The sequence below is a fragment of the Struthio camelus genome, chromosome Z, assembly GCF_040807025.1.
Source record: "Struthio camelus isolate bStrCam1 chromosome Z, bStrCam1.hap1, whole genome shotgun sequence".
NCBI classification, from domain to species: Eukaryota; Metazoa; Chordata; class Aves; order Struthioniformes; family Struthionidae; genus Struthio; species Struthio camelus.
The window spans coordinates 64,712,222-64,727,263 of record NC_090982.1 but is presented as its reverse complement, the minus strand read 5'-3'; the positions used below and the strand labels follow the sequence as shown (position 1 = coordinate 64,727,263).

Here is a 15,042-nt window from a genome sequence, read left to right as displayed (position 1 = left end):
TACCCCGACTCTGTAATCCTCTTTCTAAAGATGTTACTGATTTTTACTTTGAGGGTAGGCTTTTCCACTAGCCCTAAAAATTGTTCCATAATAAAGCTGCTCTCTTCATGCCCATGGTAGAGGAACAGTCACGAATAGTGCATTTCACAGGGTGAAATATAGGAGTGCTAAAAGTCAAAGATAAGAAGATGGGGCTCTGAATCTGTTTTTAAACGATAACTGATGTTTACAGAAAAGAAGATAATACAGTATTTCAGTTATTCTGACTGCTGTTGCACGTAGAATAATAAAAATTGTTTTTCTGAAATCTGACTTTTCGCTCTGTCCAAGAGTGAGATTGAGTAAAACCATTCTACCAGTTTCAGAGGATGTGTTGTTATTTAAGGAATAATTTAGAGAGGGAAGAATACTCTGGTAAGTTGCATCCAGATTCAGCTGACTTTTAAATAATATGATATCAAAACATAACACTGCCAGTATTTTATTTCTGTAAGTAGTGATCAGAACATACAAAGATGCCACTGTTCCTGGGATGCCCGTTCTCCGTGTTTTTATGTATGTAGTTTGTGTGGTGTCCTTTTTGTTGTCCCTACTGTGTGCTAGTTTGTTGGACTTTGGTAATTGTGCTGTGTCTTATCAGTGGAAATCTCGGATTTCCTTTGGACATAGGTTGGAATTTTAATTCCAGCTCAGATAAATGAGAATAACGTAGACATCGATGTAGAATTCTGTTGAAGTTCTTCTACCCTTTCATGTCTAGCTAATATTAGTATCTCCTAGAAGCAAGTGCTACTGAGCATGCCAGGAGATTTCAGTGACCTCAAGGATGAGAGTTAGGGATCTCCTTGAAGCAAGCCAGCTGCTAACCATAGCAAAGCTATTTAGCAAAAAGTCTGGGTAGAGAAAGCCTGGCGAACAGATTAAAAGAGCTTGCAAATGTTCCTTGCTTTAGCTGCTGTGAAGCATAATTAATCCGGCTTTAGAAATAGCTTGATCTCCTCACCTCTGAGCAGGTCTCAGTGGAAAGCACCTACAGAAGTACTTGAAATGATCCTGATGCCCAGCTGTGCGTTCTGCTAACTTGCACAGTCTGTTATGGTATGAAAGTCAGACCTGTAACTGTTGGAGGTTTCATATGTGCTGTTCACTTCACATCATGGGTTCACCACCAGATAAACCAACCCAGAGGAATGTATGACCTGTGGATGTATTGTACTGCTGTGATGTTGATGTACTGTGATTCGTTTAAAAAGACCATCCAATAATGACACTAAGAGATCAAACTGGAGCTGACTTTGATCCATCAGGAGTTTGAGATAGCAATTATCATTAATTCTTATTCCGTCAGTACTATCAGAAAGTTTTCGCATCAGAAATTCTATTTTGTAAGTAGACAGCTATTAAAAATGCATTAATAGTATACAGTGAAAGTAACATAAGTATTTTTAAAAGACTTTAATACATTTTCCCTCTGTGGCAAAGACATAGGACTTCCTGAAGCTAATTACAAAACAGTCACACAATTTAATTAATCCAGGTATAATTTTTCTCAAAAATAGCTGCTTGCAACATGAGGCACCCCTTGTATTGTTACTAGGTAGAGTATTGTTCTGGTATGCTGACGGCCTGTTCCCTATGTTACTTCTTCCGGAGGATGATGGAGTTAATTATATACCTAATGCCTGACCACCAGTCAGGTTTACTTTATCTGGTCAGAAACATCAGCAATAATCTCAGCAGCCTGGAGATGCCCAAGGGCTAAAACATACAACGGTTAGAAGATCCCTAAGAACAGCAGGGTTTGAGTGATAAGCAAGCACTGCACATATGGACAGAGAATTAACTGGCACTGGTTTTCATTTGAAAGTCTCTCAGGTATTGACTTGCAGATGGGTGGATGAATGCTGTGATGGATGAAGGTCACGTATAGGACTCTGCTTCTAACCTGTCTTGCTTTTCTGGAATACCACACCTTAAACCTGTAATGGCAGTAGTTACTTCTCCAGTCATGTGGAGTTTGGATTTTTCATTCTCTGTTTCCACGCTTGTCTGAGTTGTTGCTCAGACATCTAGATAAACTCGCAGGATTTACAAATCAGTTATCACTTATACAGCTTTACCAATTTGTTACTTTAAAAGTTTATTTTCTATTGAAAACAGTGCTTAAAAACTGATTTTTCCCTTTAACAGGAATTGATGCTCCTCCTGAGTAAGAGTTTGCTTCTACATGTTTTATCTGTAGTAAAGTGATCTTTGTTGCTTGTAGTGAGGTAGTTTGCAGCACTGTGTCTTGTTGAATCCACTGTAATGGTATAAAATTATTGTATTCTTTCACTATGTTTTTGCTTCCATGTAAAGGTTAAGCATATGTTCTGAATAAGTAACTGATGGACAATTAGGCATGCTGTTGAAGTGCAGTGAATAAGTACATCCATATATAACTTTTAAATAGCTATCAGTAGAAAGGAATTTCTAGACAAACCCCCACATGCTGATTTGTCAAATTAGTTCCTGTCAAAAGATGTTTATGTTCCACAGAATTTTTCTTTAAAACTAATTCTCTGCTCTTCTGCCAGTGTTTAAGGTAGCTTTTTTGTCTTTTTTCTCCTCTTTTCTCAATCCATGGCATGTTCCCAATTACAGCTCATTCTTTCTAGTGCAGTAGCTAGAGTTTGTGCCTGTGTTTTATCTGCTCACTGTTACAATTTTTTAAGCTTATCTTTATTAAATAAGATCTAGTAGAAGCAAAAGAAATCCAGTTAGCCGTTAAATTAAACAAACTGTTGCTCTCGGTAATTTGCTGTTTGCAGTTCAGACAGGACAAGAATAAATTGTGTTGGTTCCCAAATAAAGATTGAAATCTGTGCCACATGTGCAGCTTTAGATCCCCCCCGCAATCCCCTTCAGGGAGCACAAATCCTTGCCACCTTGAAATTATCTAGGCCCTCAGAAGTATCTGAAGAGTAATGAAGAAGTAGGTTCTTGGGGTGGGGAGAGGAGGGTTAGTTGAAAGAACATAATTCAGCTGTGATAGATAAATGGACAAAAAAGAGTCAGGAGTATTGGCCAGCTGAAGTGGAATCCTTCTCTCTTGGGGCCCTGGGATGAACAGATGCAAAAATGTGATTTCAGTGATTTAAAAAAAAAAAAAAAAATCTTCTGGCGAAAAACCCACACTTCTTCTATGTTTACTATCTAAATGGCTTCATGCTTATGCTTTCTTTCGTAAAATTAATGGGATCTGTTAAGGACAGCACTATGATATACACAGTGTTGATTTAAAAATTTGAGTAGAAATCAAGGCCACAGGAAGTCTTCAAGGAATGGCTCTATTGGACTAGCCTTTTCTTTTCACAAATAGATAGTAATTTTCTCCTAAAAGTTAAATATTCATTCTAAATGTATACATAGAAGCTCTATCTGTTGCTTAATTGTATTTGCAGTGTCGTTTATTTCCCCCCAAAGCCCCTTGCAATAAATACATTCTTTTTTTTCTTTAATTTGTTGTTATTGCAGTCTGTTCCTTATTTAAGGAAAGATTGGTTTTTAAACATGTGCAATAGCCTATGCTGCTTTGAAACAAATGCTTTTAGCTTTTGTTTTTTATACAGGTGTCACCTTTATTTCTTCTCTAGATACTGTAGTTCCTCTAATTACACCTGCTGAGCAGCAGAGGTGGCTGGAGAACCTCTCACCAGCTGCCCTCTTTCCCCACTGTCATTGGCCGGCAAGAGGACGAATGCTTTAATACAAAGAAGTAACAAACCCTGAAGTTAGGGCCGTTCACAGCGTGCTGTCACTTCTTACCACTTTGAGGGGGGGAGGGCCCTTTCCATGCCGTGGTCTAACGAAAAACGGGGAAATTTTTCATTCTGTGTGTTTTGCCTGCTTATTTGGAGTTCAGAGCTAATAATGATAATAAACAAAGGAAAAATTCACACTATAGCTCTTGAGCAAAATGTTACAGACCCTTCATGTAAGGCCTAAATCATGCTAATCAGGTTCTGGATTTTTTTAACTGCCAAATACTCGTGTGATTAAAAAAAAACCCCGTGTTTTCAACATTCAAAATATATTTCTTTCAAGCTAAAGTACTGTTTTTGTGAACTTTAATTACACTGAAAACGGAATTATAGACTGAATTAGAGAATCCAATCACTAAAATCAAATATAAATGAGAAATGGTTTGAAATAAGATTCTACTTCAGAGTTTTGGTTTTCTCAGAGTCCTTAAGAGGAGACTGGTTTCTAAGCTACCTGGAAATGCTAGGATGAGCGTGTCTGAATGGTATTTTCTTTTTTTCTAACATACTTGTGTCATCCCCTTCCCCCCCAAAACAGGAAACAGTCCTCAAGATAGCCCTAGAAACTTCTCTCCCAGTGCCTCAGCCCACTTTTCTTTTGCACGAAGGTAAGAATTTATTTGTAATAAGTAGCGTGCATTTTGCATGGAGGAAATGTTGTTGGACCTGCCAATACATAGCTATATCCGTCCAGTCAATCACTGAGAATGACGAACTCTAGCTCTGTTATCTAAACGCTCTTAAAACCTGTGTTGCAACAAAATTATGCTAGATGATGGGTACAATGCAATCATATTATTCTAAATTTAAAAAAGATTTTTTTGTTAATGGATATTTAATTGCATTGGATTGGATTCAGACTGTGTAAAAGTGGAGACGTTATCTTCTCATCTGTTGAAATTTGGAGAATTTTTAAGCCACGTACAGTGCGTGCCCCCCCCCCCCACACACACACACACACCCCTTTTCCCTGAGAGTTTAGGAGGTGCAGTCTGTCAGAGCCCCATCGCAGAACAGATGGAGCAGGAATTCCCGAGTTCTGTCCTGGTTTTACTGGCAGCAGCTCTGTTGTCACCATATATTTAACATCTGACCTTGACCTGCTTCACTATCTCTACAATTGAGTCAGTCATCTCTGTTGTAGAATAATTGTGCGGATTAATTAATATTGGTAGAATTTTTTGAAGATGGAAAGTGAATCTGAAGTGAGATATGAAGTGAATTATTATTATTATGAAAGGAACCATAACCCAAGCTGATAGTATGTCGTGGGAGACTGCCTATTCGTGCCAGTGTGGTTCTCTATCACTTAACGCTTTGTCAGCCTACCTCAAATCATATGTTCATTAACTCTAAGCCCGGGAGGGTAGGTAGATTTTGTATGTTGACTCAAGAGTCTATACACAGAAATTGAAATCGGAATGCTGTGACATTTTTTTTGTCTATTGCCCAATGCCAGGTATGTAGCTGTTGCATTCTCAGCTAGACAGCACTCACTAGTATAGCTTTATTCCTTTTATTTCATGAGTTTATTAAGTTGTACATACAAATCCTTACAAGTAGATGCAAGGAAATGGCTTTACTGTTTTTAAAAGCTGCAAAGGAGAGAAAGCTTTACTCCCGTATTCCTTTTATTCTTATCTGAATCAAATTCATCTATAGTATTAGGTCGTGTCAATCTTTCTGATAGCATATGATGTCACTTTTTTAAATCTACAGCTTAAAAAAAATGAGTATTTCTTATGACTCTGCTTTGCCTTGATAATATCTATGCAAAAGGAAAGATGCATCTTTTTAGATTATGTATCTTTGTGAACATATTTTTAGAAAGATTCATTAAGTCCTGAAATAGTTTATAATGGAAAAAGCAGATGTGAAGGACTGTGAACATTATTTAGAAAAACAACAGGCAGGAAGTAGTTTTCCTGTCCCACAAGTAAACAGAAAGTTGAAATCGTTATTCTTCTGTGAACCTTAAAATTCAAGAGGCAAAAATGAATTTACTTATCAGTGTTTCATTTTGACTTTGACCATTTTTAGAGTTTTCTAAGGGCATTGCAATGTTGTTAAGTTCAAAATGAAAAATTTTAAATAGTTTTAAATAAAATCTTTCTTTTAAAAGAATGCGGGCACAAGAAGTTTCTGTGACTTCAAAATATTTCACCGCTTGTGCGAGATTCAAGAAACTTCTTTAAACTAATTTCCTATGGAAACTTTTTGGTTTTTGTTTACAGCAAAAATATTTGATAGCACTGAGTTTAAAACAGTGTTAATATAAAATTGTCTTACCATTTTAGTATATGTGTCGTGGTTATCTTCACATAACCTGTAATGGGACACGCTTTCGTAGTAAAAGGGCGGCCTGTGTGTTTTTAGCAGCTGCTTTCAAACTTATGAGTTTATTCCTTTTCTATTTTGTAACGTTCAATGAAGGCACCAAGGAAGGGAAGGACAGCATGTGTGGGTGTATGCGTATATGATACGGTGTGTGGAAGGAGCAGAGGTGAGATGATATAAGGTGTATGAATAGTCCTCTTTCATCCACCCATCCCAGTCAGTGGGGACATCAGAAACCTGGGAAAGTATGAGGAAGGGAGGAGGGACAGACAGAAGCAATGGTTTGGAGGTGTCCCGTGGGAAAGGACTGCTTCCCGGGTAGCCATTTCACATCCGATGCAGCCCAAGCCAGGCAGCAGCAGAAGGGAGTTGCAGTGCTGCATCAGGCAGGTGCCTGACCCTCCGCCGCGCTGCCGGCCGTCGTTCCCCAGCTTCCTCTGCCGTAGCACGAGGGTCGGCTTTGCCAACCTGGCACTGTCGCGACAGTGCGGGGAGGTAGCCTGCGCTTCTGGTAGCGGCCACTTAGGCCTCTTCTGCCAACATGTAGGAGTCCAGCGTTTAGTGGCCCGTGCGTTGCACTTGCTATCCTTTTGTACGTTCTTATGGAGACGTTAGAAATTTTCTATCCTCTGCTTCCCGGATGCGTTCTGTGATATCCCCTTCCCATCTCCCCTGGCCCTTCTCACTGGGAATGGCTGTGTTGATGCAGGAACCCTGTTCAATCTAAATCATTTAGTAAGGAAGTATTTTCTGTCTCACAGCTGCAGAATATACAGGCCTCAGTCGTGTTTAAATACCTTCCAGGTTGTTTTTCTGTCATCTGTGGACAAACTTAGCTTGTGCAGCTGAGCCAAAAGGGAGAAAAAACTCTTTTTGAAATTATTCATTCGTCAGGAGGATGCTTAGTCACGCCTGGGGGAAGGAGAGCAAGGAAGGAGAGTTAATGGATTAAAACAAAAACAAAAACAAAAAAAACAGGAGAGACAGAGTTTTTTCCAGAGTTCAGTCTTTGGTACAGTCAGCAGTCCCTCTACCATATGCTCTCTTTATTTTATTTAGCGTATTCTTCTTAATGTGGAACAACAATAGTTTTATACTGTATTATGTCATTGACAAAATTTAGATATGGTTCTTGACCTCCTTTCTCTCAGGCTTTATTTCTTCAAAATCCTAGAGACTTGAGTTGCAACATGGATAGGTGGGAATAGGAAGTAAGGCCTTAGAATAAAGAGAAATATGAATTTTGTTGTTGTTGTTATCTTGAAGGGTGTGGAAGTCGCATCAAAAAGTTTACAATTTCTGATTTGGCACTACTTTAATTCTCCTTTATGTAATTATATTTCTCGAGCAAGATCAAATTTGAGATTTGATTTTTGTACCGACTGTAAAACAAAGCTGGAATGCTCTATTTCTTCTCCCCCGCTATCATATTGCCTATTAGTAAAAACAAATCCGTTTTTGTTATTGATATATGCATTATTTTGCATTTTTTTTCTTTAACATATTTCATACAATTGTACTCCAGTCATGGGCACCGAAATGACAGGTAAATGTTACCTCCTCAGGAATCCAAATACCAATCTCATAGTTGTTATTTTGATTTGTCTCTTTGAATATTTAAATTCCATGTTGTCTGTGTGTAGATCACCTGAAGTTATGAAAAATAGAAATTGTGTTGGGCTATGATTTTCTTTTTTTATCCTGAGAAGGCATGATTTTAGCAGAAAAATAGTTTTTCCTGATCTGCATACATCTTTTTAACAAGTTAAGGTTCTAACGTAACTATTCCAGTTACGTGACATTAGCTTGCTGGTTTGCTATTATGTTGTACTGATGTCACACTCTAGAGAAAAGCATTATCCTCATATTTCAAGCCAACTGTAGTGGTTATTCTGTGGTTTAGAGCATCGTGAATTGTGTTTGTTCCCAAGTTTTTAATTTGCTTCTCATTAATTTGCATCTGAAGGACCAGAGAGTTATGAAGACTCCCTGCGTCCATTTTTTTTAACACGCATTCGTGAGAGAGACGTTCTGTGGATCTGTTCATTTACTTTGTGGTTGTTTCATCTCATGGATTTTTTAACTAGGAAAAACAAAACATGCCCTAAAAATCCCTAAGTCTAAGTCATACTTGCTTAATGTTTGTTTATTGTGATCCCCTGTGAAAGTTTACTCTCTATTAAAAATCCTGTTTGTGTCATGCTTTTGGAATGCAGTTTTACACAATAACACTTTCACAGATGTTTCTGTGTAAGGATACTGCAGTGTGCATTTGACTAACTTCAGTTTCACAACAGGACTGATGGTCGCCGCTGGTCTTTGGCTTCCCTCCCTTCTTCTGGCTATGGTACAAACACACCGAGCTCTACTGTTTCTGTAAGTACCCGCTTTCTTGTGCGGTTAGATTTCTATTACAAGTTTTATCTTCTCAAATGTAGCTTGCTTCTTGCAAGAGAAGATAATGTAAGTTTTGTTACTGTTGATCGACTTGGAATCCACATTGAAAACATAACTCTTACATTCTAGAAGTGGAGAAAAACTTGAGGCAACGTATGCTTTGCTTAGAGATCTTCCTTCCTGGAAGGAAGTAGTGTTTAACTGCCCTCTCTTGATCTGTAGATCACTATGACGGGAGTCATATTGCCTTGTTTTTACCATCTAGAAGTTAAGCATCCAGTCTAAGTGAGGCTCCCTTAATAATAAAAGGGAAGAGAAAGCACCCCACAACATAATTCATCTGTCCTACCTTAGACTCATATCTTAAGATGGGATGAATTAGGCATTTGCAGTCTCTTGATGTGAGATGTTAGGGCACGATGTTAGATGAGATACTAGTTTTTTGGATGGCTGTAATTAGAAGAGAGGAATCCCTTAAGATACATAATAGGATAAATACAATAGTCTGTGTTGTTAGTTTTTTGCCTATTAGAGCAATCATTTTGTCTTAAAACTGATGTCATTTTGGGCTAACCTGCCACCCACCCCACCCGTGCATGCACCACCTGCATTATGAAGTGCATGATGGCAGTGGGTGAGATCCTGCTTACTTAGTAGCTAGGCAGCCAGAGAACTGTGAATCTGTACTTTTGCACGTCACGCACACCTTTGCTGGAGAGGAAGTATTGGGGCACGTTATAGTCTGGAACTAAGCAATCCCTCTTGATAGTCACACCTGCAAAACAGGGGAGATACAGCTGTGGACAAAGCCTGCTTCAGAAATGGCAAATAGTGGATATTTTGACACATACTGCATCTCCTGGAGCAGGGGAGTCATTGTAGGTCCAACTGTAACTCCTCAAAAACTGTTAGTTTTGTCTCTTTAGCCTTGATCTGTGCCTATAGGCTTGCATCTTTAGGAAAAGTGCTGTTTTATGCAAGGTACATAAGATTTTTGGAGACCTTGTGTATGATTTCTTTTTTTAAATGCTTCTTTTACAATTTAAGTCAGCCTTTTCTCCCTTGAGTGTGTTCTTTTATTCTTGTGAAGCTGGTGAGTTCCACATCCTGTACACTGATAAAACTTGACCGTTTTGTATTATGATCAACTCTCTCTTCTTTTTGTCTGCAAAAGTTTCTGGAAAATTTAGCCAATTCTTTGTCCTGCTGACTTCAAATTGAGTTGGGTTATTTCGTGTATCTGAAGAACTGTTCTTAAGCAACACTGATTTTTGTCTTCTGCTTTCCTTCCTGTATAGATCTTGCTTTTACCAAGCAGATTGCCTGATTTCACATTAATTCCCTCACCAGTTTTTGTAGTGCGTGTGTGGACATCTCTCATTGGAACTAGATCAAATGTGCTGTGCTCTTCACTTGAAATATGTTGACATAAAGGAGGTTATGTCAGATAATAAGTAATTGCTATAGCAACTCCATTGCTGTTATAAGAAACAGACTTAGGCTAGAAAGGAAATGAAAAGCTACGTGTCAGAAACATATCAAAACACAATTTTAATTTCCAAGCTATAGGCATAGGCTTTTTCCTTGACTCTGCAGTTTTAAAATGGTAATTCTAGTTCATTTACTTATTTCTTGGCTCCCGCTTTGGTTTACCAACTATTGTATGCGTGCTGGACCATGGAACGATTTTATGTTGTTTCCATACTTCTTATGAAAAAGTGCTGTCATATATGGACTTAGAAATCTTAACCTCTGTAATGGATTGCTTGTTGAGTCCTCACGTTTCCTGACTAGGCCACATCCTTGTGGCCTAGATGTTAAAATAGATGTATTCCTTAGCATTGAACAAACAGTTTCTGAATTGTGGAAAGAAATCTGGGTTTCTTGTTGATGGTGTTGGATTTTTTTTTTTTAATAAATAAGTTTGAATTTTGTTGAAGAAACCAGGACTATAAAATTGATGCCCAGTATTTCTGTCTTGTCTTGTGTTTGGCTGTTTGCTTATCTTTAACTTGTCCTCTTCTGTTGATGCTATGTTGTGAAAGCACTGCTACAACCTCTGAATTTTAAGACATGTGGTCATTACTTTTTTTGCTACTCGGAGGAGATGCTTTTCATTTTTGTTTTTTACCCACTGGACTTTATACTTGATTCATAAAATGAAAACTGGAAGTGTAGCTCGCCTAATTGTTTTTATGTACTTCATCAGAAACTGAAACAGCTACCACTACGGAGCTTCTTCCTCCCTATTTTTACAAATTCAAAGAGATAATGAGAGACTACAAACAGTAGGCTAAATGTACCTACAGCACACTTCCTTTTCAGTACAGGATAAATACGATCCGCTTAATCCAGAGTTTTATCAATTTTAGACCAGGAACAGTTTTTACACATTGTAAGGTAACAAAACTTTGATCTTTACGATCAGTTGAAGCTCAAAGCAGGGACAGAAAGGTCTACAGTAATCATGATTTTGCTCAGATGAGTGCAGCACACCATGTCTTGTTAAGCCTGTTTTTTCATAACTATTTTTGAAATTGGAAGTGACGGGATTGAAGGATTTATCAAGTTAATGGAAGTTTATGGGTTTAGAAACAGTGCAAGTACCACATATTCCAGTTCTGAAAACAGAGCTGAAAGTAAATGGAAAAGGCTCCTGCAAAGAACGTTTAATTGAAAGGAAAATCTTAGTTTTTCATGTTCTAGCTAAGATGGATCTAATCTTGCCAATTAAGAGATGTGGTAGAAGAGATCTGTGTATCTTTAGGAGAGCAAACCCATACAACCAATAAAACGGGAATATTTAGTTGCATGTTATTGCCAGTAGTTTTATTTTGGAAGTTTATTCGGATTGGGGAATAGGGTAGGGCGGTGAGGAAAGCCTTTGGGGCTGCATTAGCTGATACCAGCTGTGAATTTTTCCTATTGTTTGAACAATTTGCCTTCTCATGATGCATTGAGGTGATGTATTTTAAATATATACTAAATCTTAAGTAATTTTTGAAGCAGCTGTTCTTCTTGAATGTTATGAGAGCTAAATAAGAGTTTTGCTGTGAGAATTTGGATTTGTACAGAGGTCTCAGTTCAGACTGCTAAGGAAACATGGTCTGTGCCTTTGATGGTCCTGATGCACCTGGGGAACCTTGGTGAAAGAAAGATTTTTCTCTTTAATCCTGCTGCTTCTAGACTCTCTTGACACCTTATGTGAGGAAAACTGTGATGTAGGTTGTCCTCCCCATTTCCCAGAATCCCTTGAAGTCTAAGAGAAAGACATTGGTTTTACAGAAGTAGGCATGTGTGATAGTCTCAACTGGGTAATTATCTTGTGCTAGAATGTCTTTTAACTTGTTGAATGTGGCTTTAGGAAATATCTCATAAGGTTAACTGCAGCTAGCTGCCATAGTATGAGATAAGAAAGCATGTATCTATGCTATATGCTGAATTATGCATAATATTGTGCTAAGGCTGAAACTCATAAATGAGTTACTGTGGCTTGACAGGTTACTGTGTATCAAGTGTGCTGCAGTAAATTCTTGGTGCATGTGCTTTTTTGCCTGCACAAAAGGCAAAAAACTTTAACTTGTTCTGATGTGATGTGATTTTCCCATGTAGACCAGTCCTGTGAGAGTTAACCTTTCCCAGCAGTGTGGTTTTTTTTCTCCTCTTTTTTTTTTTTCTTTTAAGAAATGACTTCATGAGATCTAGTGTGATGATGATCTTTTCTTGAGTTCCCGGGAATTAGGATATGTTCAGCTCTTACCACACAAGTTTCTAGGAAATCATGAAGACTGTCTAGTTGCTATGCTCAATAGGCTGGATATTACCTGCTGACCTTAGCAATGTAGGGCAGCACCCATACAGTATCAGAGTATATTGATTTCCCTCGCTTGGGGATGATACAGTGAAAAAGGTCTTATTGTGCTGGCCTGCAATAAAAGAACAGCTAGGCAGGGGCCTTGATGCCCTTTATGAGAAGCCAGATAAGAAAGGTAGTTTGCATAGAACCTATCTTGATGCATGTATTAAGTTTTTTCCTTCACTTTAGATGTACAGGTTTTTTAATTTAAAAGGAGCACATGAATATTTTCAGCAAGAGTTTGGATTATATTTAATATTTTAATGAAGCATTTAAAATCTGTTAAAAACAAGGTCAGATAACCAAATACTTCAGTATTTAGAATTGCAATTTATGTTGTGACAGTAAATTGTACTCTACTGTTGTCATACTTGCTTTGTTTTCACTAGTCCTTTTTTAAATATTCTTTAAATGTTGGTGTGTATTACTGACACCAGATGTCGTCTTTGCCTTAGAGGGAGTTTAAACTTTTGAAATGCAATATCTCTTTCTTTTGGGGCTAAAGTAGTTTTATATTTGCTATATATTTAGCTCGTAACGTCAAAACTAATTATTTTTCTTCTTCTTTAAACTGGTAATCAAGTGTGAGAAAAAGCTATACTTCATAGATTTAAATGACTTTAATCGTGAGCAGTGAATATAGTCTCGAAAACGCTTTTTCAGTCTGAAACTCATGTTCTCTGCTCTTGTAGTCATCCTGTTCCTCCCAAGAGAAGCTACACCAGTTACCATACCAACCAACACCTGATGAACTACATTTTTTATCTAAACATTTCTGTACCACTGAAAGCATTGCCAGTGATAGCAGATGCAGGACCACTCCAATGCGTCCTCGGTCCAGAAGCCTCAGGTGAGTTTGTCTGGAAATAGTGGTTGAACCTATATTTATATACTTCAGTGGTTAATATCGTATGGTAGGGATTAAAGGAGATAACTCATAGCTTCCATCCACATGAACTGTCCTGTTCAGCTAGTCGTTACTGATCTGGCTACACCTCTGATTCAATTGCAGTGTTGAAAGTATTTACAGAACAGAATCTTTCTTTGGAGAAATGATTTTAAATTTATTTATAATCTAGGTCTGTTTAGAAAGAAATGGGGTAAAGAGCTAAGGAGTGGGAGGAATGCATTCACTTACTGTCTTTAACTAAGATGAACTTCAGTTGCTTTTTTCCTAAAGACTAGGCCTCTTCTGTTTCCTTTGCCCTGGCTGTTTGTACAAACATGTTTTATCCAAGATCAGAATAGGTTAGATGGTATTTGGAAAACACAGAATAATATTACAGGTAAGTTTTGAGGAACTGGAGGAAAAAAGAAGTATTATAGTTTTAATTGTTGTATCAGTCTTTTCACAGTGTTAAAAATAGCTCTACAGGTATACAAAAATGCAGGATTCGTCATTTCACTGTAATATATTGTAATTCTGTTTCTTGTGGTGTGTTTTTTTTAACTTTATTTAAAATTCTATGTTAGACTTATGATAAATGAAGTTGTTACCTACGTGAAACAGCAGAATCATTACTAAGGGAAAAAAATATTTCTTCATTAGAAGATTACAAGTGTAATAAGTGTTCTATGTATTGTCACATTTTTCAATTTCTGTTCCTTTTTTAACATTTTAAAAATTAAAATCTTTCATTTTGAACTCAGAGAATGTATACAGTCACTCCAGAAGAAAAAGACAGAGGTATTTTCAGAGAGCTGATTATGCTGTAGGAGTGTTGTGATGAAATTAGGTCCCTACCATGTCCTCAGTGTTTCTGATTTGCCTGTGGACGTAGGTAATAGGTTGTCCATTTCAGTTAAAGGACCTGCTATTGTGATATATTCAGGCAGATCATATTGCTCGTTTTTGCTCTTTAGAAAGCCAGAACTCAGTTCTTCTGTTCATGCAAGAAACTCCTATGTACACATTATGATAAAATTTTTTCTAGAAGATGGCATTGCCTTTGTGCGATCTTTTTCTTGATACACCACGTGGTTGTGCTACCATTCAGATCTCAGTGGACTGGAGAGATGGGCAGAGAGGAACCTCCTGAAGTTCAGCAAAGGCAAGAGCAGGGTCCTGCACCTGGGGAGGAATAACCCCATGCACCTCTACAGGCTGGGGGCCCGCCAGCTTGAGAGCAGCATTGCAGAGAAGGACCTGGGAGTCCTAGTGACAAGTTGACCGTGAGCCAGCAACGTGCCCTTGTGGCCAAGAAGGCCAGTGGTATCCTGGGCTGCATTAGGTAGAGCTTTGCCAGCAGATCAAGGGAGGTGATCTATCCTCTCTGCTCAGCCCTGGTGAGGCCTCACCCGGAGTACTGTGTCCACTTCTGGGTTCCCCACCACGAGAGAGTCGTGGAGCTACTGGAGTAAGTCCAGCAGAGGGTTTCTAAGATGATGAGGGGACTGGAGCATCTCTCCTGTGAGGAAAGGCCGAGAGAGCTGGGCCTGTTCAGCCTGGAGGAGAGAAGCCTGAGGGGAGATCTGATCAATGTGGGTAAGTATCTGAAGGGAGGGTGTCAAGAGGATGGGGCCAGACTCTTCTCCGTGGTGCCCAGCAACAGGACAAGAGACAATAGACACGAACTGAACCACAGGAAGCTCTGTCTGAACACGAGGAAAAACTTCTTTGCTGTGAGGGTGAGAGAGCACTGGCACAGG

General features: G+C 38.4%; 1 protein-coding gene across 10 annotated transcripts in view; it reads left to right on the top strand.

Annotated features, from left to right (window-relative positions):
* Positions 1-15,042, top strand: part of LOC138064432 (microtubule-associated serine/threonine-protein kinase 4-like) — a 300,511-nt gene that overhangs the window by 232,348 nt on the left and 53,121 nt on the right. For 5 of the 10 annotated variants that reach the window (XM_068926977.1, XM_068926984.1, XM_068926986.1 and 2 more), the window contains 4 exons: positions 4,342-4,411; positions 7,666-7,686; positions 8,438-8,516; positions 13,086-13,243. In XM_068926977.1, the coding sequence (XP_068783078.1) occupies positions 4,342-4,411; positions 7,666-7,686; positions 8,438-8,516; positions 13,086-13,243 (328 nt within the window). The remainder of the gene's footprint in view (positions 1-4,341; positions 4,412-7,665; positions 7,687-8,437; positions 8,517-13,085; positions 13,244-15,042) is intronic. The other 5 variants (XM_068926979.1, XM_068926978.1, XM_068926985.1 and 2 more) reach the window with 1 other exon arrangement.